The sequence below is a fragment of the Phacochoerus africanus genome, chromosome 3 (genome assembly GCF_016906955.1).
Source record: "Phacochoerus africanus isolate WHEZ1 chromosome 3, ROS_Pafr_v1, whole genome shotgun sequence".
Taxonomy (NCBI): domain Eukaryota; kingdom Metazoa; phylum Chordata; class Mammalia; order Artiodactyla; family Suidae; genus Phacochoerus; species Phacochoerus africanus.
In genome coordinates, this window is record NC_062546.1 from 18,415,516 (window position 1) to 18,438,004 (window position 22,489).

The window sequence follows — 22,489 nt, forward strand, 5'->3', positions numbered from 1 at the left end:
TAAAAAAGACAATAAAAAACAAACAAACAAACAAAAAAGACTGATGTGATGGACAAAAAGTCCAGCCCAGGAGTTAAGAATTCAGAGGCCTGAATCCCAGCCTGTTCTATAACACATGCCACATTGAAGACATTCTCTAATGGTGAATCTACTTTGGATTGGGGAAGGGGACAGAAGAAGAATCTCTTCATGGAGGACCAGCTGGGAGCCAAGCTCTGTGCCAGACACTGGTTGAGCATCACTTCCTTTTAATCTCACAGCAGGTGGTACGAAGCCATGTTCTGGGTAATTCTTCTAATGGCCTGGCTTTGTACTCTGGCTCCATACCTTCCTAACACTTGACCTTGGGCAATTTTCTTAGCCTCCCTGTGCTTCTGATTCCTCATCTATAAAGTGGGGCTATTAATAATATCTACCCCATCAGGCCGTGGTGGTAAGTAATTAAAAGAATCCACATAAAGTATTCGTAGAACACTTAGTAAGTATGGCTAGGCAGTGTAAGCTGCTAGTTAGTGTTAGTTATCATTATTCAGAGGAAGCTGAGGCTGGGAGAGGTTTCCATCCTTTCTGGAAGCTACACAGTGACAGCGTGTTAGAATGAAGCAATGTATCCATGTGTCTGCAAACCCTGTTGCACTGAACCAGCATTTCCCTAAGTGGGTTCCATGCGATGCTAGTCTGCAGGATGCTTAGTGAGAAGAGGGTTCCACGGTTAAATACGTTTGGGAAATGCGGTGTCCTCTTTGCCCTTTTTGGAGAGTGGGGAAAAACACATTAGCATGAGCCCCTGAAATGAGCTAAGCAGTCGTGTAGCAAAGCGGCCTGTTTAACTTTGTTGAACCCAGCATTTCCCAAACTCATTTGACCACAAAACCTTTTTTTGTTTGTTTTTGTTTCTTTTCTTTTTTTTTTTTTTTTTTTTTTTACCTAACACCTATTAGCACCCAGCGGAACACACTGTGGGAAATGCCACTCTAGGCCGTGCTGCGTCCCCCGGAATGGTAATGCTTTTGTTCTTTTAAGGGGAAAATGATCTCTTTTTCCTCCTGCGGCAGCGGAAAGACTCAGAGCCAAGAGTGGGTGTGGCTTGTTCACAGCGTCTGCACCCACCCCTGGGGCAGAGAGCAGTTGCAAAGTCTTCCCTTTGAGCCCAGTGCCTTCCTTCCGTTTCCCAACAAAGAGCCTTTCTCATTGGAGCCCACAAGTCCCACCTCGTGATATTAAGGTCCCCCTCCCGGCCACTCTGCTTCCACCTCCTCACTGTTTCCCACCTCTTATGCTCATCTCTGTGCTGCTGGTGCTACTCAGCAGCCCCAGCCTGATATCACAAGAGGACTCAGCCAAAAGTAGAAAACTAGCCACGTGACCTTGGACAAGCCACCAAACCTCCACACTCAAGTATGATGTTCATCTGTACAATGGGAATAGCACCTGCTGCCTATCTCACCCAGATCCGTCTGATCACGTAGTGTGGTCATGGATTCGAAAAGGACAAGGAGCTCTGCCAAAGAAGGTGCCACCATTATTATTCCCCATGGCTCCGGTTCTTCCGAGAGTGAGCCTGTCCCTGTGTATTTCGCCCATCCCTGGCCAGCTGGGGACCCCTTGACTGCAAGTCCACCGAAGTCGCCCTTGAGTCTGTATGAACAGAAAGGCCAGATGAGACGGCCGCTTGCACCCAGCCACCTGCTCACTCGTGCTGTCCCTGTCCTTTCCCCAGGTGAAGTGTGTGCGATACTGGCCAGACGACACAGAGGTCTACGGAGACATTAAAGTCACCCTGATTGAAACAGAGCCCCTGGCAGAATATGTCATCCGCACCTTCACTGTCCAGAAGGTAAGCTCCCCTGTGACTGTGGGCAGCTGGCCCTCCAGGCCAGCTGGCTTGTTTGTTCATTCAGGACACACAGTAACCAAGGTGGCTGCTCTGGACCTACCCTGCCCTGGGCACCAGGGATAGCTCAGCAATCAACTTAGACATGATCCTGCTCCAAAAGATTCCACCTCTAGCAAGAGGGCCAGATAGAATTTACCAGACAAATAAATGGAATGATGACACATAGGAATAAAAGCCACAGAGGAAACATACCAAGGGCAGAGACAGAAATCCTTGGGAGGCTGGGGTCATCAGAAAGGGCTTCCTGGAGGAAGAGGCATTTCAGAAGACAACAAAGGAGGAGAAAGAGCCAGCTGAGGGAAGAGCACGAGGAATACTATCTCGGGCAGAGGAATAAAACATACAGAGTCTGGAGGGGAAAGATCTTGATGTGTTCTAGGCCTAAGGTTCTCAATGGGGACCACAGGGGACATTTATCAGCATCCAGAGACATTTTAGCTGTCAAAAACCACAGTTGCCAGGAGTTCCTGTTGTGGCTCAGTGGGTTAAGAACCCGACTAGTATCCATGAAGATATGGACTCAATCTCTGGCCTCTCTCAATGGATTAAGGATCTGGTGTTGCTGGATAGGTCACAGATGCAGCTCGGATCCTACGTTGCTGTGGTTATGGTGTAGGCCAGCAGCTGTGGCGTCAATTCGACCCCTAGCCTGGGAACTTCCATGTGCTACAGCTATGACCCTATAAAAAAAAAAAATACCATTTTCTAAAAGCAATAGCATTAATGAATCAAGTGCCCGCAGGCCTGAGGATGCAAAAGCACCCGAGACTTCAGTGCTTTGAAAGTTATGCCCTTGGGGTTGACAGGTTCTCATGAGGGCCCAGCAAGCCCATGCCCAGTGCCATTCCCATGTGCACAGTGGTGGCAGGACACACTGTTTGCTGCCAGCATCATTCCTTCCAAGCCCTGAGTTCCTAAAGGCCTATATCTGCAGACTTAAGTGAAAAGTCAGGAGGGAAGGGCGCCCTCAGCTGCAAGAAGGAAGACAGCAAACACACTGCTGTGGTCTTAGGCTGGGTTCCTTGGATGTGGAGCCTGAGACAAGGATTCAGGTGCGCATGGCGTTTCAAGGGAGTATTCTCAGAGAAACTTGTAAAATAAGGGGGGAAGCAGGAGGGGGAAGAGGAAAGGGCAGGGCCAGCTCTGAGTCTCGGACAAATTCTCGGCCTGATCCACGGGGCCTCCAGAGCATAAACATATCATGGAGTTGCCCTCTTGCCTCAATCAGTCCCCTGACTGTGGACCAGCCATAGAGGGGTAACCTCCAGGGTGAGCCAGCTCCTATTGGCTGAGGGCACTTCTCCAGAAAAGGGGACATCAGTGAGTCACTAGCAGCTGGCACTCCTATGGCTGAGGACGGGACCTACCCTACCCTGGGCACCAGGGATAGATCACAACCGAGGGATCCGGGTGGGCCACCAACTTCGTCTGCCACGCATGCGGTTGGTGCTGGGTGTGAGCTGGGCGAATGGGAACATGGCGGCTCACTGTGGGACCCAGGTTCTGAATCAGGAGGCCTTGGAGAAGTGTAGCCCACCAAGCATGATGAGGACTCATAGTCCTTTTTAGGTTATCTTTCTGTTTTTCTTTCAATCACCAGGGAAGCTCTTACTCCTAGGAAGACACCCTTGAAAGACCCCACAGGCCTTGGAGGATTAATTCACTTAGCCGTCCTCGCCTCTGCACACAGGCAGGCACTCAGCCAACGCTGCCTGGCTTATTAGCTCAGCATCAGTTCCTGAGTTGGGGACCCAGAAATAATAAGCATGGAATGTCATCTGCCCCTGAAGAGCACAGAGTCCCATCTGGGAGAGAGGACCCTTGATAAGTTGTTGCAGAGCAGGTGGTGTGGGCTCAAATAAGGGCTTCCAGGGGCTGCGTTGATTTGGAGGATGGGCAAAAGGTGCTGAGTACCCTCGAAGCTCTTTACTCTCCTACTTCAGTTGGTCTGTCAGTGCTTTAATCCCCACCTTTGTTCAATCCCGCCCAGGCTCTGCAGCTGCCTCCCGATAGGGTTTCTTTCTGCCTCTGGTCCTGCCTGCATCTTAGTTGAGGTTTCTGGGAAGCAGGCCTTGTGGTGGGGACTGGGTGCCCTTGGTGATGAGCTAAGGGGAACCCTGAGGAGAAGAGAGGGGAGTGAGGCAGGGCAGGGCTAGTAAGGAGCCGAGGGAGGATGAGACCTGGTCCCATGGGGAGATCTGAAGCTTGAGTTGCACCACAGAGCTGGACCCATCTTGAAGCAGAGGACTCTGACACATCCACTGGGGTGACCCAGCAACCTGGTTTGCCCAGGACCACCCTGGCTTTAGCACTGAAAACCCCGTGTCCTGAGAGACCCCTCAGTCCTGGGCAACTGACAAAGTCAGTTGACCACTGACCATCCCCCACTCCAACGGGAGGTGGTGTCTGGTCAGCTGAGAGCATCTCCCTAAAGAAGGGGTAAATTTGAGCTATCCACAGTCAGGATCAGGGTAGCTGAGAGTGTGTGCACTGGCTCAGGGAAGGGGATCTGGGTGGGCACCAAACAGTGCCTTCTACATAGCCCCCCAACATACCCACCCAAGTCCATCACCTATGTAGCTGCTGGCATCATTCTCCCAAAATGCCCATCTAGTGATGGGCTTCCCCTACTGTGCAGCCACCTAGGCAGCCTTCCTATAGCTCTCTCATGCCTCATGGATAAAGTTCAAAGGCCTTATTTACATTTTTTTTTTGGCCGTGTCTGTAGCATGCAGAAGTTCCCAGGCCAGGGATTGAACTTGTGCTGCTGTTGCTACCTGCACCACACCTGTGGCAGCAATGCCAGATCCTTAACACGCTGCACCATAAGGGAACTTCCTCAAGGCCTCAAAGTGGGATACAAAGCTTTCCACCCCACACCCCCTCTTTCCATCATGGCCCGTCTTCCACTCTCCTCTGGAATTGCCCTGGTCTGTCTGTGATTCTGTTCCTATGCTATGCTAAGTCCTATCCCCATGCCTTAGCCCAAGCTGCCTCTCTGCCTAGAATCCCTCCATCTCTTCTACTGGGTAATACTCAGGCCTCCATATGTCATAATGTTTAGGAGTACAGACTGTAGAGCCAGACAGCCAGGTCTTAGATTGTAACTTTACGACTTATAAGCTGTGTGACCTTGGGCATGTCACTTAACCTTGCTTAGCCTCAATTTCCTCATCTGTAAAACAGAAATGACAGAATGAGGATTGGTATGAGGATTGAATGAACTAATACGGTGAAGTAGTCAGAAGAGTGACAGGCGCATAGTTGATGCTTAATAAATGTTACCTACTACTTTCACGATTAATATGTTTCAAGACTCTGGCTAAGCATCACTTCCTTCAGGAAATCCCTGATTCCTCCTCTCCCTAATGGGATTAGCTGACACTCCTTTATGCACTTCAGTGGAATTGTGCACTTGGGGCCTGCCTCCCCCATTAGACCACTAGGTGTTCCAGGGACAGCTTTTAAAGCTATTGCTTTTATTTCCACCTTCCTAGTGCCTAACGCAAGGCTGGGCTCAGATAACACCCAGTGATTATTTCTTAACTGAAATAAGGAACAATCTAATATTCTTCCTATTCAATGCCTCAGACATCTGCAGGAGATTGCCAGGCAGGGAAGGGTAGGTGGGGACACTGCATAAGCAAAGGCTTGGCGGTGTGCTGACCATGGATTAATCAGAGAACTGCCATTTAGCCTGGAGCGTGTCAATGTGAACAGTGGGGCGAGGGCAAGGGGAACTTGGGAGCTCCAGGCCCCACCCCCCATCAGTCAGAGAACCTCTGTTTTTATTTGTTTGATACCTGATCACTCTAAATAAGAATCTAATGAATAAAGAAGTCTGCCTTTTCAATTCGAAAGTCATGGAGACTGTTATAGACAAGACTGGAAAACCAAAGGACAGCAGACCTCCGTCCCTAAAAGGCCTCGTATTCCCCTCCAACTTAGACATGGAGTTGAAGGCCAACACTTTTCTCATTCTATTCTGCTGAATATAAGTCCCATAAAACACTTATCCAAAGAGGGTCCCCAAGTAAACAGTGTGGGTGTTATCAGCTACGTTGGGAATTCAGCATTTATGTTAGCTCAGTAAAGGCTCTGAGAAGTCCTGCAATCAAGTAGACCTTTTCACTTTATTTACTTCCAAAGTTCCCAAAAATAACAGATGCACAATCACTCTGCATGGTAACACCTATTAACCCTTTGAGGGCCTTGTCCTTCCCACTGGCAGAGAGGCTGGACCCTCACTGCAGCAGTCATGGCTCCCCTGGGCGCTGGGCAGAGTGTTGTGGCAGGAGGGGGGCGGGGAACAGCAGCTGGAGGAATAGAGGCCCCTTCTCTCCTCAGAAAGGCTACCATGAGATCCGGGAGCTCCGCCTCTTCCACTTCACCAGCTGGCCGGACCACGGCGTCCCCTGCTATGCTACCGGCCTCCTGGGCTTCGTCCGCCAGGTCAAGTTCCTCAATCCCCCGGAAGCTGGGCCCATAGTGGTCCACTGCAGGTAAGTGGAAGGCCCCCCACCCTAAACAAGGATGCCTCTGCAGCTCTGCCCTCTTGGCGAGGGAGGTGCTCTTTTGTTCAGTGGCCTTTATTCTTTGCCTTTAGCGCTCCCTGCCTATGTCTCCTAACCCAGACCTTCCGGATGAGACCCAGGACCTAAGTCTAACAACAACAACAGTAATAGTAGCAGTAGCAGTTGCTACTATCACTGTTGCCTTGAAATTGTAAAGGCTCCGAGGATGTGGGCTTGGCTGTGACAGCATCTGCTATGCATGGGCTTCACCCACATTGTTTCATTGACTTCTCACCCAACCTTGAGAGGTGGCCGTGATTATCATTCCCATTTTACAGATGAGAAAACTGAGGTGCTGAGAAGGTAGATGTTCTTCTCAGGTCACACAGGTGTGAAATGGCAGAGCCGGGACATTTAATGTGATTTTCTGCAGATGCTCACCCTCAGCTCCTTGGCATGGTAGCAGGGCACCTCCATGAAAGCATACTTCTCTTCATTTCTATTATTTTAAAAGTCAATTGCTGGCCTGCAGGGTCCTTCATAGAGAGTAAATGGACAGTGTCAGATTTTACCTTATTATGGAAAAGGGATATTTCCAGCTGTGACCCAGAAAGTCCCATTGAGAATGACTGGCACATCTTTGAATCCTCCTAAATGGAGATGAAGTGTCGTGTCAAGGGCATTAGGAATTGGAGGAGGGCAGATGTCCAGAACTGAAGGCCAGCTGGCATGCATGCTCCCTCCCTCCCAGCGCCTCTCTTTTTCAATGTGACCTTGGGCCTGGCCCATCTTTTAAGTGCATGCTCTTAGCTGCATGCAGGTTATCTTATCCCTGCCCTGACAGTGTCCACGTCAATCAAGGTCTTGGGCCAAGTCAAGGAGAGACTCCGTAAGCTGTAGCCCTTTCAGAGCTGTCGCTTTCTCATGCAGCATCTACTTACCCTCCCCTCAACATGAGGTATGAATTAGAAACCCCATTTCACAGATGAGGCCATTGAAGATTGGGAGGTATTACTGATCACCCCCTGGGCTCCCTAAGCGTGTAGTGTCTGCTTCACCTCTCATGACAGTGCAAGAACAATAAAACACTTACCCCAAGGCCCATATCCCAAAGAGCAGCCAGAGCAGGGGTAAGGAAGAACAGGAGACTATGGCAAGCATCGCGCAGGCCCATCATCATTCAGCATCATCTTTGCATGATGCTGCAGTATCTGTGTCTCCATAGCAAGTCATTCTATCTCACCTGAGTGGAGTGGTACGCACTCCTGAGGCTGTTGTGAAGATTAAATGGGTTGGCTCACATAGACTAGGTACCTAAAAGATTTCCAGATGTATACTAAGTACTTAAAAACACTGCTCTCCTCAGAGTTCCTGTAGGGGTTCAGTGGGTTAAGAACCCAACTAGTGTCTGTGAGGATCTGAGTTCAATTCCTGGCATGGTTCAGTGGGTTAAGGATCCACAAGCTGTGGCGTAGGTCACAGATACAGATCAGATCCAGCATTGCTGTGGCTGTGGCATAGGCCTCCACTATAGCTCAGATTCCACCCCTAACCTGGGAACTTCCATATGCTGTGGGTACAGCCCTAAAAAGAAAAATACATATATATTACTATTCTCTGCCTCTTAATGCTATCCCCCTCCAAAGATTGTTAACACTTTAGGACAGGACCCATGTCTTACTCATCTTCATATCCCCACTCCCAAGTCCAGCATCAAATGCTCTATAAATTTTGTGACTATATGTAGCAAGCACTTATTAATAAATGGCTATGTAGCCAGGCACAGGGCTAAGCAATTTGCATGCATTATGCTTTTTCAACATTATTTCATGAGATTTATATGTGTTCTGCTATTAATGTTACTATCACCAGCCTCATTTTATGGATGAGGGTACTGAAACCCAGAGACATTGAGTCATTTATCCCAGGTCACACGGCTAGTTAAGTGGTGGAGCCAGAATTTGATCCCAGAGGTCTGACCCCAAATAGCCTCAGCTTAATTGCTATGTGAGGCTGAAATAAAAAGACCTCAGGCAAGGTAAGCCCTTTGTGCCTCGGTTTTCTCACCTGTGTGACGGGATGAGAAACTTCCTAACAACCTCATAAGAGGTTATAGCATTGGAAAAGCTCTTAGAACAATGTCTGGCACTTTGTCACTGCTAAGTGTTCACTAAATGAGTTCAACAAAAATAAGCCAGTCCTGATAAAATAGACTCTAAAGGCAAACACTCCTGTCCCCTTTTACAAAAAAGAGAACTGGGGCTCTAAGTTCCATCACCTGCTTAGAATCTCTCAGCAGCACTGGGATTGAGACGTTCTGTCTGACCTTGACAGCCTGTTGCCTCTCTGCAGGGTCTTGGGGGACAGGGCTGAATGGTAGGGACCTCCCCAAGGTCCCTAACATAGACCATTGTCCTTCTCTTCCAGTGCTGGGGCTGGGAGGACCGGCTGCTTCATCGCCATTGACACCATGCTCGACATGGCCGAGAATGAAGGCGTGGTGGACATCTTTAACTGTGTGCGTGAGCTCCGTGCCCAGAGGGTCAACCTGGTGCAGACGGAGGTGAGGCCTGGCCCACGAGCTGGCTCTGCAGCCCTGGCCAAGAAGCATGGTGCAACAGAAAGACCCATGGGTTGAGGTGTCCTACAGAAGAGGACCTGGGTGTGGGAGAAGTGGGAGGAGGTGGATACGTGGTTTGCTATGGGGTAGCCATCATAGAAGCGAGGACATCCCTGCCAACCCTGAAGTCCCCCAGGGCAAGGGCTCCCACCTATGAGGAATGGCACTGGGTGCTTCATCTCTGAAGGCCGCTAAGCAGTGACTCATTGGCAGATTCCAAGTATTCTTTGAATGGTGTCCCTGCCTTGGGTGAAGGAGAAGAGAGAGGGAGAAGGACTGGCATTGGTTGAATGCCTACTGTGTACCAAGCATTGCTTTACTCACTGCAGGAATGGCTCACTCAGTGAAGTTATTGGGTTCTTGAACTAGAAACAGGGGATTCCAAGAGAAAGAACTCACAACCTCTGCCCTCCAAGGAGAGGCAGATCTTCCAGTACCTCTCTATCCAATTGGAAAACCCAAGACCGAAAGGAAATGGGAGAGGTTTGTCTTTATTGTTGAGCACCCACTGTGTGTGAGGCATCATGCCAAGTCTTTTATATTCGAGGTACTATTTCTACTCCTTACAACAACCTATGGGGTAGCACCTACCAGGACCCCCATTTTATAGACGAAAAAACCTAGAAATGGTGTCCCCAAAGTTTCCATTAGCAGACAGTGATAGAGCTCTCCGTTGCACGACACTGTCTCACTGGGAAGCCTTTTCTGCCTACTCTACTCCTGGAAACCATGGTTTGCTATTCCTGTAAGGAGCGTATCTTCTGGTTCTAGTGAGGCTATAGGTACCCCGGCAGCAGAGCTTGGACAGGTAGAGAGTCGCATCCATCATCAGTCCTGCAAAGAGAAATTACCCATGGCTTTAAGCATGGCCAGTTACCTGGGGCTCTGCTGGGAATTCCCCCACTTACAGGCTAACCACATAGGACCCTGCTGCAGGCTCCGAGCCGACTCCCGCTGGCTGGTCCTCAGGCTTCTTGGTGAGGCTGCTTTATCTGCTCCCAGGTTCATGAATGCATGGGGACAGGCTTGCTGCCTGACATTAGATACAGCATGGCTGATACAGGCATTCAAATAGATCATCAGGATGCCTCCAGATAAACACTTTATGTAAGGAGATGGGCCGAGTTCCACAGAAGAACATTTGTTGAGGGCCTGGAAGGAGCAGCAACAACTTCCGCCCAGTGGATCTGGAAAAAGACTCTCCAGAGGGAAGGAGATGTTGAAGGCATAGATAAGGGGGGCAATGATGTCCAGGAGAAGAGCTGCAGGTGCAAGAAGCTGGGATGGAAGAGGCAGGCGATGCCTACTTCAAGGGCAGAGATTGATGCCAGGAGCGGAGGGTTAATGGCTTAGTAGGAGGGTCATGCCAATACACACTGATTGGTGAGGGGAAGTGAGAAAGGGGAAGGAAGGAAATCAAGCTTGTGGACACCGCAAAGGATTGTGCAGTTGCCATGGGGGACAGCTGGAGCCCAGTCCTGCTGAGGGAGTTCTGAGGTGGTGTGGCACCACCTCCCACTTAAGAGAGAGGGGACTTGGATTTTTATGCCCAGGTCTCCATAGAGCACTGCTTAAGGCCTTCTTCCTGGGCCATTAACTCTTCAGCCCTGCTGGCTCGCCCTGCACATGGCCCAAGTGTGCCCCTGAGACCAGAAGAAAAGCCCTCAGCATGAATCTCAGGTATTCGCAGTAAGAAGCCTTCAGCAGGGAGAGGTGAAAGCTGAGGAGCCATGGGCAGGACACCACAGGCACCTGCTCATGCATGTCCAGAAGTTTCTAACTTTTATGAGTGACTCTACCGTTTAGTCATAGCTTAGCAGTCTGCTGCTCATCACAGCTCGGGGTTCTTGGTGAAACATGGGGAGATGGTCCTCCTTCAGGGGTTATAGGATAGAAAGTGGTGCTTCTGCAGTATGAACCCTGCCCATCCTCCACAGCCACAGGATCAAAGCGGACACCCCTCTTACCTGGGACTATCTTCCCTCACCCTTGGCTTTGCAGGAGCAGTACGTGTTCGTACATGATGCCATTCTGGAAGCATGCCTCTGTGGCAACACAGCCATCCCAGTGTGCGAGTTCCGCTCTCTCTACTACAATATCAGCAGGCTGGACCCCCAGACCAACTCCAGCCAAATCAAAGATGAATTTCAGGTATGAGCAAATCCCAGGCTCCGCGACCCACCCAACTTCAGCACCACCAAGCATGCTCCTGGGCTTTCCTTGCAAGAACTGATAAGTCTATATGCATCCAGTGTCTGCAGCTCCAGACAGCTGAGAAGGAATTCCAGAACATAAAATGCACAGCCATGTGGAGTTCCCACTGCGGCGCAGTGGGATCAACAGTGTCTTGGGAGTGCTAGGACACAAGTTCAGTCCCCAGCCCAGCACAATGGGTTAAGTTAGATCCAGTGTTGCTGCAGCTGCAGCTCGGATCTGATCCCTGGCCAGGGAACTCCATATGCTGTGGGGTGGTGAAAAAAAAATTGCACAGCTATGAGTATCTATTAACCACTCACTCAGTGACTGCTGACACTTTTTTTTTTTTTTAGCTCTGAGTACATTTTGGAACTGAGATATATTTAGTCCTAGTCCAGGTTGTGGGTGGAGACAAGTTTAAACACACAGGTGTGAATTTCGTGCTGTTCCATCCCTGGAGGGGCTCAGGTTGTCTCAGTATTTCTGTACAACTGGAGCATGACCTAAATTCTCAACACTCAAAGTGCGGTCTCGAGACCAGCAGCATCAGCTTCACCCAGGGGCTTGTTAGAAACACAGAATCTTGGGTCCCACCCAGTCCTACTGACTGAGAGCCTACAATTTCATCATATCTCTGGGTGGTTTGGATGCACATTAAGCTTTGGGAGGGATCATCTGAGGGCACAGCTCAGGCAGAGCAGATCTGCCCCTTGGAGCCCATGTGGCCAGAATGGTGGCAGCTTTGGTCCAGATGCCTAGACGTGAATCACTAAGTAAGGCAAAACCAGAATCCAGCCCGTTGTCCCAAGGTCAGTGCCAGGATCTACTTGGGCAAAAGGAGCTGAGAACAGGCAGGAGGACGCAAGGAGGCTTCAAGACTGGAGGGGCCAGTACTGGGCCCAGGGTTCCATGGGCAGATACCCCAGCCAGGTCAGTGCCTTCATGTTCCTTCAAGCCAATAGTGTTATTGGCTCAGCATAGGGACCAAGTGTTGAATGATGGAAGGAAGGAGGTCACAGGCCCCTGGACCCCTGGGGGTTGTACATAGCGTCTAGTCTGTTGGGGGTGGGGACAGTTCAGCTCTGGCCCCACATTTGCAAGACTCACTCTGCAGAACACAAGGCTTGATGTTTTCCAGGTATACTAGGGCTTTCTCCCAGGGGCTCACTCACCCATTCTGAGCAGCACATCCAAGCATCCCTCCATTCTCAAACAGCTTTCTCCCCAAGAGGCATACTGGTAAAATCATTTCCCTCATCCCATGATACTTCAAGTCATGTTTAAAAGTCATTACACACACTAAGGTATATGGAATGATTGGTCAACGGGGACTTGCTGTATAGCACAGAGAACTGTACCCAATATTCTGTGATAAGCTGTGTACGAAAAGAATCTGAAAGAGAATGGATGTGTGTACATGTGTAACTGAATCACTTTGTTTTTTCAGCAGAAATGATTATAACCTTGGAAATCAACTCTACTTCAATAAAACTTTATTTTTTTATTATTATTTCCCCAACACATTTTTTTTTCCACTGTACGGCATGGGGACCCAGTTACAGATACAAGTATACATTCTTTCTTCCCCCATTATCATGCTCCGTTATAAGTATCTAGACATAGTTCTAAGTTAAAAATGTAAAAATAAAAAAAGAAAGGCAAATACCAAAAAAAAAAAAAGTCATTAGGGAGTTCCTATCCTCATCCTCTACTTTATGACCTCCTGGCTGGCCCACTGTTTAATGCAGGATGGCTAGGAGGAGTAACTTAGCTCCAATGATTGGCAGGGGTTCAGAGCCTGTGTCTGAGTCCACATGAGGGTGTGCCTCCATCCTACAGCCCCTGGCAGAGGCTCTCAGCTCCCAGGGCCTGTAGCAGCCAGCAGGAGATGATGAAGATCACTGTGGAAGAGGAACAGGGCTGGGAGAAGGCTGGAGGCACAGGCCTGGAGGATGCAGAGAGGGGAGTCAGGCTAAGTTTGAACATCGCTGCCTCCTCCATTCGGGGGCAACCATCTAAGCCTGCCTGTCTGCCTTTGCACCCCACAGACCCTCAACATCGTGACTCCCCGGGTCCGGCCAGAGGACTGCAGCATTGGGCTCCTGCCCCGGAACCACGATAAGAATCGGAGCATGGATGTCCTGCCCCTGGACCGCTGCCTGCCCTTCCTCATCTCAGTGGATGGGGAATCCAGCAACTATATCAACGCAGCACTGATGGATGTAAGCCAAGCCCTGCCAAGGAAAGCTCCTGGCTGGAATTCCAGGGAAAACTTCTTCCCCAGGGTGGAGGTGGCTAGAGTCGGGCCCTGACACCCCTGCCCTGTCCCAGGCTGCCTCTCCTGATCCTATTGGCCCCAAAGACTTCTTCCCTTTGAAGGCTCTGGTCGAAGTCTATATACAAGCTGTGCTCTTAGCTCCTTTGCTCCCATAAAGGTCCTGGAAAGAATATACCAAAAGCCTAAAGCGGGTCCTCTGACACCACGCAAGCCTACGGACCTGCCCTGTCCCCCTGCTGCAACCTACAGAGCTGATTGTCAGGCTTAAGTTCAGTTCAGGAAACATTCTACATGCCAGCCATCTTCCTACGTTCTGTTGAGGGCACTGTCTCCTGCTTTCTCAGCATCCAGTCCAAGAAGGACACACCTGCTTTGACCTGGTTTGGAATTAGGGGGTCATGTTCCTACCCAGTGGGTCCATGCTCCTGACTCATAGGCTTCTCCCCCGGATCCTCCAGCTACTCCCCGTTCTCATCCCCCCACTTTCAGGATGTAGAGATGTTTGCATCAGGATGAAACCATGCATCATCTAGTCTCATCCATATGCTTTCCAGAAAAGGAAACTGAGGCCAAAGAAAGAAAGAGACATGCTCAAAGGTACCCAGAGAGCTAGTCAGAAGCTAGGACTCCAGGCTCACACTCTGGAATTCATTCTTTGAGCCTCCCCACAGCTTGCTTGATTCAGTAAGATGCAGGCATCTTGTCTCCTGAGACTCAGGACCAAGAATACTATCACTTGACTGTGGATGAGCCCTTCCAGGTCCCTCTCCCCAACTCTGCCTGAGGTCAGGTCCATCTAGCCCACATGAACCACCCAGCTTACCTAGTACAGGAAGGAACCCAGGGTACTATCTCGTGGTGTCACGGCCAACTACCTCTCTGATCTCTAATCCTCTTGAACTTTCTCCCCAAGCATCCCAAGTGCTAGAAATGGAGAGGTGACAGGAAGTCAGTGCCCATCTCAGCTCTGTGGGGTTCTGCCCTGGCCAATGCCTACAGGGTGCCCAACCCTCCATGGAAACCCTGGCTCTGGGTCTGGAAGCAGGGAAGCTTTTCCTGGTCGGATCAAATAGCTCGATGTGGAAGGAAGACCTCTGGCTTCAGCCTGGCGTCTTCCAAGATCAATGTGCGCGCGTGTGTGCGTGCGTGCGTGCGTGTGTGTGTGTGTGGACTGAGAGATGGCATCTGGGGTGCACTCACACTTCCAAGTGCCTCCCAGCTTTGGCTCCCACTTGTCCCAACTGCCCCTATCCACCTTCCTCATCCAAGGATCAAACAGGCTCTGGCCTCTACTTAGCAGGTTAGATGCTGCCTGGAGTCATATGCCTTCATGCCTTCTGCCACTCTGATGCTGATTGTCATCTCTTTGTCCACAGGGCATTTCTCCTGTGAGCCATCACTGGGGTCTTTGCCTTTCTTACAAAAAAAAAAAAATCCTTATCTGTATTCCAGCTCAGTCTGTGCATTATCTGGTAACCATGGCAGCTTTGCTCCTAGCAGAAAAATATGAAGTCCTCTGGGTTAATTTTTAATGTTTCCCCTGGTAAAAGATGATGTTATCCATGAAATGGATTGCCGGCTGATCCCTGAAACCCGGCAGGAGCACGGATCTCGAACATATTTTCAGATAAGGCTTTGTCAGGTATGCTGGCCTAATAGAGCATTTATCACAGAGACAGGGAGAAAGGGAAGAAAACTAACATCCACTGAGTGCTGGGCAGCATGTCGGGCCCCAGACATAGCCTGTCTCGTTCTGCATTTGGGTATGACTATCCCCAGTTTCCATATGAGATACTGAGGGTCAGAGACTTTCCATGACTGTCTCCAGGGCACCTAGCTCAGAAAGGGTGGAACTAGGGTCTGAACCCCAAGGCTTTAGACTCTTAAAGCCTAGATTCTTTTCCATGTCTGGAAATGTCTGCAGACCATCTGTCTGCCGCTGGAGTTCAGTTTTGGGGACAACTAATTCTGTTCTCCCAGATTCTTCCTCTCACCATCTCACTGGCAGGAGAAGGCCTTTGGAAGACAAGACACTCCTAGTGCATCTGTGGCCCCCACAGTTGCCAGGCATTTTCTTTGCCACAAGAGCACCAAGAGATAACACAACAATGGGCAGGTGTTTTAGGTAATCTATTTGCCAGAGACTTTGCCTGGTCTGAATTGGCCTCATCCCTCCCCATCCTCCTACAGACTTGTGGACTCCACTGAAAACAGCTGTGACTCCCATGGAAGCCATGACTCAAGAAGACTTGTGAGAGTTCCACTGTGGTGCAGTGGAAATGAATCCCACTAGTATCCATGAGGACACAGGTTCAATCCCTGCCCTTACTCAGTGGGTTAAGGATCCAGCATTGCCATGATCTGTGGTGTAGTTCACAGAGGCAGCTCGGATCCCGCGTGCTGTGGCTGTGATGTATGCCAGCAGCTATAGCTGCCTGGGAACTTACATATGCCGTAGGTGTGGCCCTAAAAAAACAAACAGAAAAAAACACCAAAAAAAAAAAGAAGAAGAAGACTTGTTGAGAATATGGGCTAAACCACTAGGGAAGCAAAGATGCCCCCCTAGTCTTTCTAACACCTTCTCACGGGGTGTCGTAATAAATAGGACTTCCTGGCAGTCCAGACTCAGGCCATTTTCTCTGCACCTCAGTTCCCCATCTGTTACATGGGACTGAATATATTCAATTGTTTGCTGGACCTGCACTGGGCCTCTAGTGTGCCTGCCACGATGCCAAGAACAAAGAACCAAGTCAGGGATGTCCCCGCCCTGTCAATGGATTCATGTCTCTTCCTGCTTGCTATTCTTTTCACATGCATATCTCTTCAATCTACGCCATAGCTATCCCTTTGGTTATGAATCTTCCAGTTGAAGAATCTGAGATTTGGAGAGATCTAATAACCTGCCAGAGCTCAGCACTAAAAACTGAAGTCACCCTACAAATGCACTTGAATGAGTGAACAAAGAATGAATGGCTGATGAGATGGATGGGTGGCTGGCTGGATGGCTAGATGGTGGATGGATGGATGGTTGGATAGATGGATGACTTATAACATATAGCTGGCAAAGCTGAGCTTGAACCCAGGTTTGCCTAACCCTAAAACCTGGGCACCTTCACTGCCCCATTGGTTGACAGAACACAAGCCAGCTCAGCCTGGGAGCAGGAGTGAGCCTCTTGCAATATAAGCCCCTTCAGAAGACTCTCTGCCTCTGGGCTGAGCTAACCCCCTCCTCCAGCATTCTGGGCACAGGGACACAAAATATCCCTTCATCCCAAGAGGTGCTTTGGCCAGCAGAGCAGCAAATCTGCCTCCAGAATCTTTCATTTCATATTGTAATGATGATTATTTGCTGAGCGCCAAGACATAAATAATTTATTTGGCTTATCCCCATCGAGTGACACTTTCCTAATGAAATGTCTTAGTTTGGAGGAGAATGAGTTCATGATGAGAAGGTCCCCTTTGCCACCAGAGCATCCAGACAAGAACAGGGAGGTGCTTTGAGTGATCTATGTGGCAGGCTCAGGGCCTCTGGCAGCTGTCCGGGCCTCATCAGCATGGGAATATTGCTGATGGGTGTATATTTCATCAGAACATCACCAACGGGTGTATGTGTCATTCTTTTGTCAGAGCCACAAGCAGCCCGCCGCCTTTGTGGTCACGCAACACCCTCTGCCCAACACTGTGGCAGACTTCTGGAGGCTGGTGTTCGATTATAACTGCTCCTCCGTGGTGATGCTGAACGAGCTGGACACCGCTCAGGTAGGAGGAAGCCCGGCCACAATCCTACGTGCTCAGGTGTGTCAGGGCAGCTGTGCCCAAGAGTTGGAGGGATGGCCCTAAGAGCCCGCACTGTGCTGCCTCTGCCCAGCCTAGGTGCCTCTGCCCAAGCCAAGACCATTAGGCTCCCAGCATAGGCCAGGGGGCTCCTGCCAGACCCTGCCACCCAGAGGCCCTCCCAGTTCCAGCAGTGAGTCCCTCTGCCTATGGGCTTTGTCCAGCCCCGCCACTGCCCAGGTCCAGACTCTGTTTCTCCACCCCTTGATTAGGGTCTTGCTCCAAATCCTGCAGAGGAACCCCCACAGAGGAGGTTGCCTCCCCAAGCTCTGAGCATCTACAGCTTCGCGGAATATCGTGACACCTGCCCACACTCACCTGCCCTGCCCCCTCTCTGAGGCAGCCTGACTGACAGCCTGGGGCTGGAACTGTGGACCCTTTGCCCGCTGATCGCTTGGTCACAGGTGACACGTGTGTCCCAGCAGGCTCCATGCTTCAGCAACTCTGCGTCTAACAGCTCCAAGCCTCACATGCCCAAAGCACATCCCCACACTCAGGACACAAGACAGCTTCTGGGGCCCACACCCCCACAGCAGGGCAGCCATTCCTGGGTGGAGGCGGTGATGATGACCTTTTAGGGTTTTGAAAAGCAATCCCATCCCTGTCTTGTAGGGAACTCAGTGTGACTTCGGGTACGCCTGTCTGAGGACTGGCCTTGGGCAGGCCTTGTGTGGGAAACAAAACAAAAAAAAAAATGGATCTGAGTCTGAGCTGGCATCTCAGCTCTCCAGGTGCTCAGGGTTTTGCTTCAGGGGCAGATGAGCAATTGTCCCCACTACATGTGGCCGCACTGTGTAATAGAGGTCAGTGGCGAAGGGGTGTGCTGGTCGGGAATGGGGAGCAATTAATTCTGCCCAGAGGGTGAGGGAAGACTTCAAAAAGAAGGTGACTGGCCTTGAAGCAGGCAGCAGAGATGTGGCGTGTGGGGAATGAGGTCACTAGGAAAGGGCCTTCCAAGGGAGGGAACAGCAGAGACAAAGCGGGGGCGGGGGGGGGGGCATCACTCAGGGTGTAAGCCTGTCTGCAGAGCAGCTTTGGTGGCAGTGGGGCTGGGGCTGAGGGTGTGTCAGGAGAAGACGGTGGTGATACTGGAAAATACAGGAGGACCAGCTTGCAGAGGGCTGCCCGTGCCCAGCTAAGGGGTTTGGTCTTGGCCTACAGCATGGTAAGAATTAGCCTTTTACTCAGTAAGCAGCAGAATCCTCTCTGTGAATAAAAGCTTTCAGGCAAGCCCAACCGTTGAAAGAGGTCCAATCAAGAGGGGCTCCCCGAGAAGCAAGGGGTGGGATCAGGAGCCCCACCCACCCTGGTTGTTGGGCTCTACCTGGTGCCCCTCCGTGGGAGAGTCAGCCACTCTGGGCACTTCTGCCAAACCCTTGGACGCAGGTAGAATGTACGTGCCGTGTAGGAAGGAGAGACCCTGCAGAGCTGAAGCGGTGGTTTGGCAGAGCCAGAACTCCTGGTAGAAAAATGGGTCTGGGCCCCAGTGAGGAGAATAAGCTGAAGGAAAAGCCTGGAAAGCAGGGGGTTGGGGAGCAGATAGTTGCAGATATGCGGAAGATACAGAAGGTGGTCTGAATTGAGGAGGTGGCCCGGAGGCAGGAGAATTGGGGTTGGAGGTGAAGATGTTTCTAGAAGTGAGGACCACAGGTTTAGGGAGCAGTTGGATGTGAGAGGTGAATGAGAAGGAGTCATGGATGGTGACAGGGGCTCCAGTGTGAGCAGTCGGGCATCTGGGGTTTGACTGATTGGTGGGTGCCTGGGGAAGGCAAGGGGAGGAGTAGGAGAGGCTGCAGGAAGTTTGGAAAGGCAAGGACAGGAGAGGATTACAGTTGACCCCTGAACAATGCAGGGAGGGGGTGAATCATTCAAGGAGTCATAAATTCACTTCTAATTTATAGTCGACCCTCCATGTACAGAATTCCTCAGTGTACATGGCTCCCCCTATTTGCAATTACTCCATATCCGCAGTTCCTCCCTATCTGTGGTTCCGCATCAGCAGATTCACCCAACCTCAGATCCTGTAGTACTATATTATTTGCAATTGAAAAAAATCTGTCTACAAATGGACCCGCACAGTTCAGACCCATGTTCAAGAGTCATCTGTACTAAGGGAGTGCAACTTGGGATGTGCGTAATGTTCAGGAGAGATTCCCTTCATTCATTTAATCCACTTTTGTTGAGTAGCTGTTATTTGCCAGAAGCTATTCTAGGTGCTTGGGGAATGCCTTCATTAACATGACCAGAAAGCAAAACAAAAAATTCCCATCTCTTGTGCAACCTCTATTCCAGAGCAGAGGAGACAATAAACAGCAAACACTCTATAGTGGAGTTAATTACAGGTTAAATGTGACAAGCATATGGAAGGAAAAATAAGAAGGTGGGGTAATGAAGATGAAAAGCTGGTTTAGGGCACAAGATGCACCTGTGATTCAGTGATGAAGGTGGGTTTCATTGAGAAGGTCATATCCGAGTGCAGATATGGAGGAGGTGCAGGAATGAGCCACATAAAAAAAGGCAGTGTGGGGTGGGGGGGTAGTTAGCTTCTCAGCTCAGCAGTTGACAAACCTGACTAGGATACACGAAGGTGTGGGTTCAATCCCTGGCCTGGCTCAGTGGGTTAAGGATCCAGGGTTGCCGTGAGCTGCAGTGTAGGTCGCAGACATGGCTCGGATCCTGTGTGGCTATGACTGTGATGTAGGCTGGCAGCTGCAGCTCTGATTCAACCCCTAGCCTGGGAACCTCCATATGCTGCAGGTGCAGCCCTAAAAAGCACACACACACAAAAAAAAAGCGAAGGGGACCACCCGCACCAAGGAATCACGGTAGAGGAATAGATGGAGGCCATTGTGACTGGAGCAGAGCGAGTGTGGGGACAGCAGCAGAAGTGACATAGAGACAAAGCAAGGCCAGGTCATGGGGAGCCTTGGGGAATCATAGGAAGAACCTGTGATTTTACTTTGAGAGAAATGGGGCACCATTGACACATCTTGAATAGAGGAGTGACTTGAAAAAATAATTTGACATTTTTTTTAAAGTATCCCTCTGCCTCCTGTGTTGAGAATAGACTCTTGGTACAGGAAGGGGGAGAGGGGGCTGCTAAGACTGGAAGCAGAGAGGACAGAGGGGAGGCTCCTGCCATAATCCAGGTGACAGGTGATGGTCACTTGAACCTAGGTAGTAGCAGTGAAGTGGCTTCTGGGTATATCATGAAGGTATACCCAGCAAAATATCCTGCCAGACTGAATAGAGAATGTGGGAGAAAAAGAGGAATCAAGGATGACTCTAAGGTTTAGGACCAGAATGATGGACAGCTGGCATCTGAGATAACCAGGAAATGTAACAGATTCCCAAAAAAACAAAACCCCTGCAGAGTTCCAAAGTCAGAAGGCATCACAACTCTATTCCTTTACCTAAAAAAGTAAAACAGTGAACTCTGCTCCATGAGTGAAGCAGGGCCCCTTTCCAACACCCCTTTTTGCAAAACCAGAGCTCAGGCGCAAAGGAGGAGTTCCAAGGAAACTCACTTGGGGACATATAAAGAGGCAAGGGTCAAGGTCATTGGCAATAGCTCCCCCTTCAAGGGTGGCTCCTGGGTAAATGAAGATCTTTCAGCCCCAGCTGTTGGTACAGCCTTTGAGGGTTGATTCTCTAAATGCAGAAACATCAGGCTCAGAAGTGCCCTGAGGTTAGCTGCCATATGCAGCTGGCAAGCATCTCCTGAAATCAGCAGATGAATGGAGCACTTATTGATATAAATATCATCACCGCAACAGCTGGGCGCCTTGCGAAAAATAAATGACACAGCGGGAGCATCAGAAAAGCCGCCCTCAGCACCTGGAGGGGTGGTTCTTGGAAGTGGTATCAGCTTTTGTCTGTCAGTGTGCCCATGCCAGGGCCGCCCATGGCTTTGGCCATCTAGCAACGTGGACAGGTCTGCTATAGGCCCTGAACACTGTTAGCTTACTCCAAAGAGAACCAGTGCCACATCCTATGGTTTGAGGACCAACCATAAGGGCTTGTGTTGGGGCCTACCTGTAATTTGCATCAAAATATGGTTGGGCAAAGGATGAGTGATCTCAAAGTGCTTCATTTTATTGCAGGGCCGGCCAAATCCGCCTGCCTCTGCTCAGAGTCCTGCACCATGCCATTCAACCAGCCATCCCCAACCACAGATAGTCTGTTCTTCACAGTGGCTGTGAAATTATGAGCAGTGGGGGTTCATGGTAAAGACTCAAAGAAACCACCTTCAACCTTAGAGGTTTATTTACTTACTTTTTTAGCTCTTTGGGACTTCAAAGGCCTGTGGTCAGATTGGTGGGGCAAAATCCTAGAACCACAACATCCAGTGAGTGATGCTATGGTTTCCGATGGACACATCAGGAAGGAACTTTTCAATCCCAGCCAATTGCATTGACAAGATCTCATCCATCTCTGGGGGCTCTGTGGTTAGATCAGAGTCCCTGGGGAGCAGACACCAGAAAGAAGCCCCCTTGATGGTCTTGCCACACCCACGATATTGTTTAGAAGGCTCGGGAAACCTTCTGTGCCTGCTATGGAGTGGAACTGTGTGGGAGGCAGAGTCTTGCCCCCTCCCCCCAAAAAGATGTCCTCATCCCAATCCCCAAATCTATGAATGTGTTATCTTACAGGGTAAAAGGGACTTTGCAGATGGGATAAAGCGAAGGATCTTGAGATATGTAGGTTGTCCCAGGTTATCCAGGTGGCCTGCAATTAGGGTCCTTATAAGAAGGAGCCCAAAGGATTAGAGTCAGCAATAGATTGTGTGACAATGGAAGCAGAAATGGAAGTGAGGGAGTTCCCATTGTGGCTCAGCAGTAATGAACCTGACTAGTATCCATGAGTATGGGGGTTCGATCCCTGGCCTTGGTCCGTTGGTTAAGGATCGGGTGTTGCTGTGAGCTGCAGTGTAGGTCACAGATTCGGCTTGGATCCCGTGTTGCTGTAGCTGTGGTATAGGCTAGCAGCTGTAGCTCCGATTCGACCCCTAGCCTGAGAACCTCCATATGCTGCGGGTGCGGCCCTAAAAAGCAAAAACAAAACAAAAAGAAGACATCAGAGTGATACAGATACAGGTCAAGGAATGCTGGCAGCTTCTAAAACTGGAAACGGTGAGGAATGGCTTCTGT

At 50.1% G+C, this 22,489-nt stretch overlaps 1 protein-coding gene across 1 annotated transcript in view; it reads left to right on the top strand.

Annotated features, from left to right (window-relative positions):
- LOC125122575 (receptor-type tyrosine-protein phosphatase T) overlaps positions 1-22,489 on the top strand; it is a 126,431-nt gene that overhangs the window by 82,901 nt on the left and 21,041 nt on the right. The window contains exons 7-13 of the mRNA XM_047771068.1: positions 942-1,001; positions 1,721-1,837; positions 6,245-6,399; positions 8,839-8,974; positions 11,033-11,182; positions 13,276-13,449; positions 17,133-17,264. Coding sequence (XP_047627024.1) covers positions 942-1,001; positions 1,721-1,837; positions 6,245-6,399; positions 8,839-8,974; positions 11,033-11,182; positions 13,276-13,449; positions 17,133-17,264 — 924 coding nt within the window. The remainder of the gene's footprint in view (positions 1-941; positions 1,002-1,720; positions 1,838-6,244; positions 6,400-8,838; positions 8,975-11,032; positions 11,183-13,275; positions 13,450-17,132; positions 17,265-22,489) is intronic.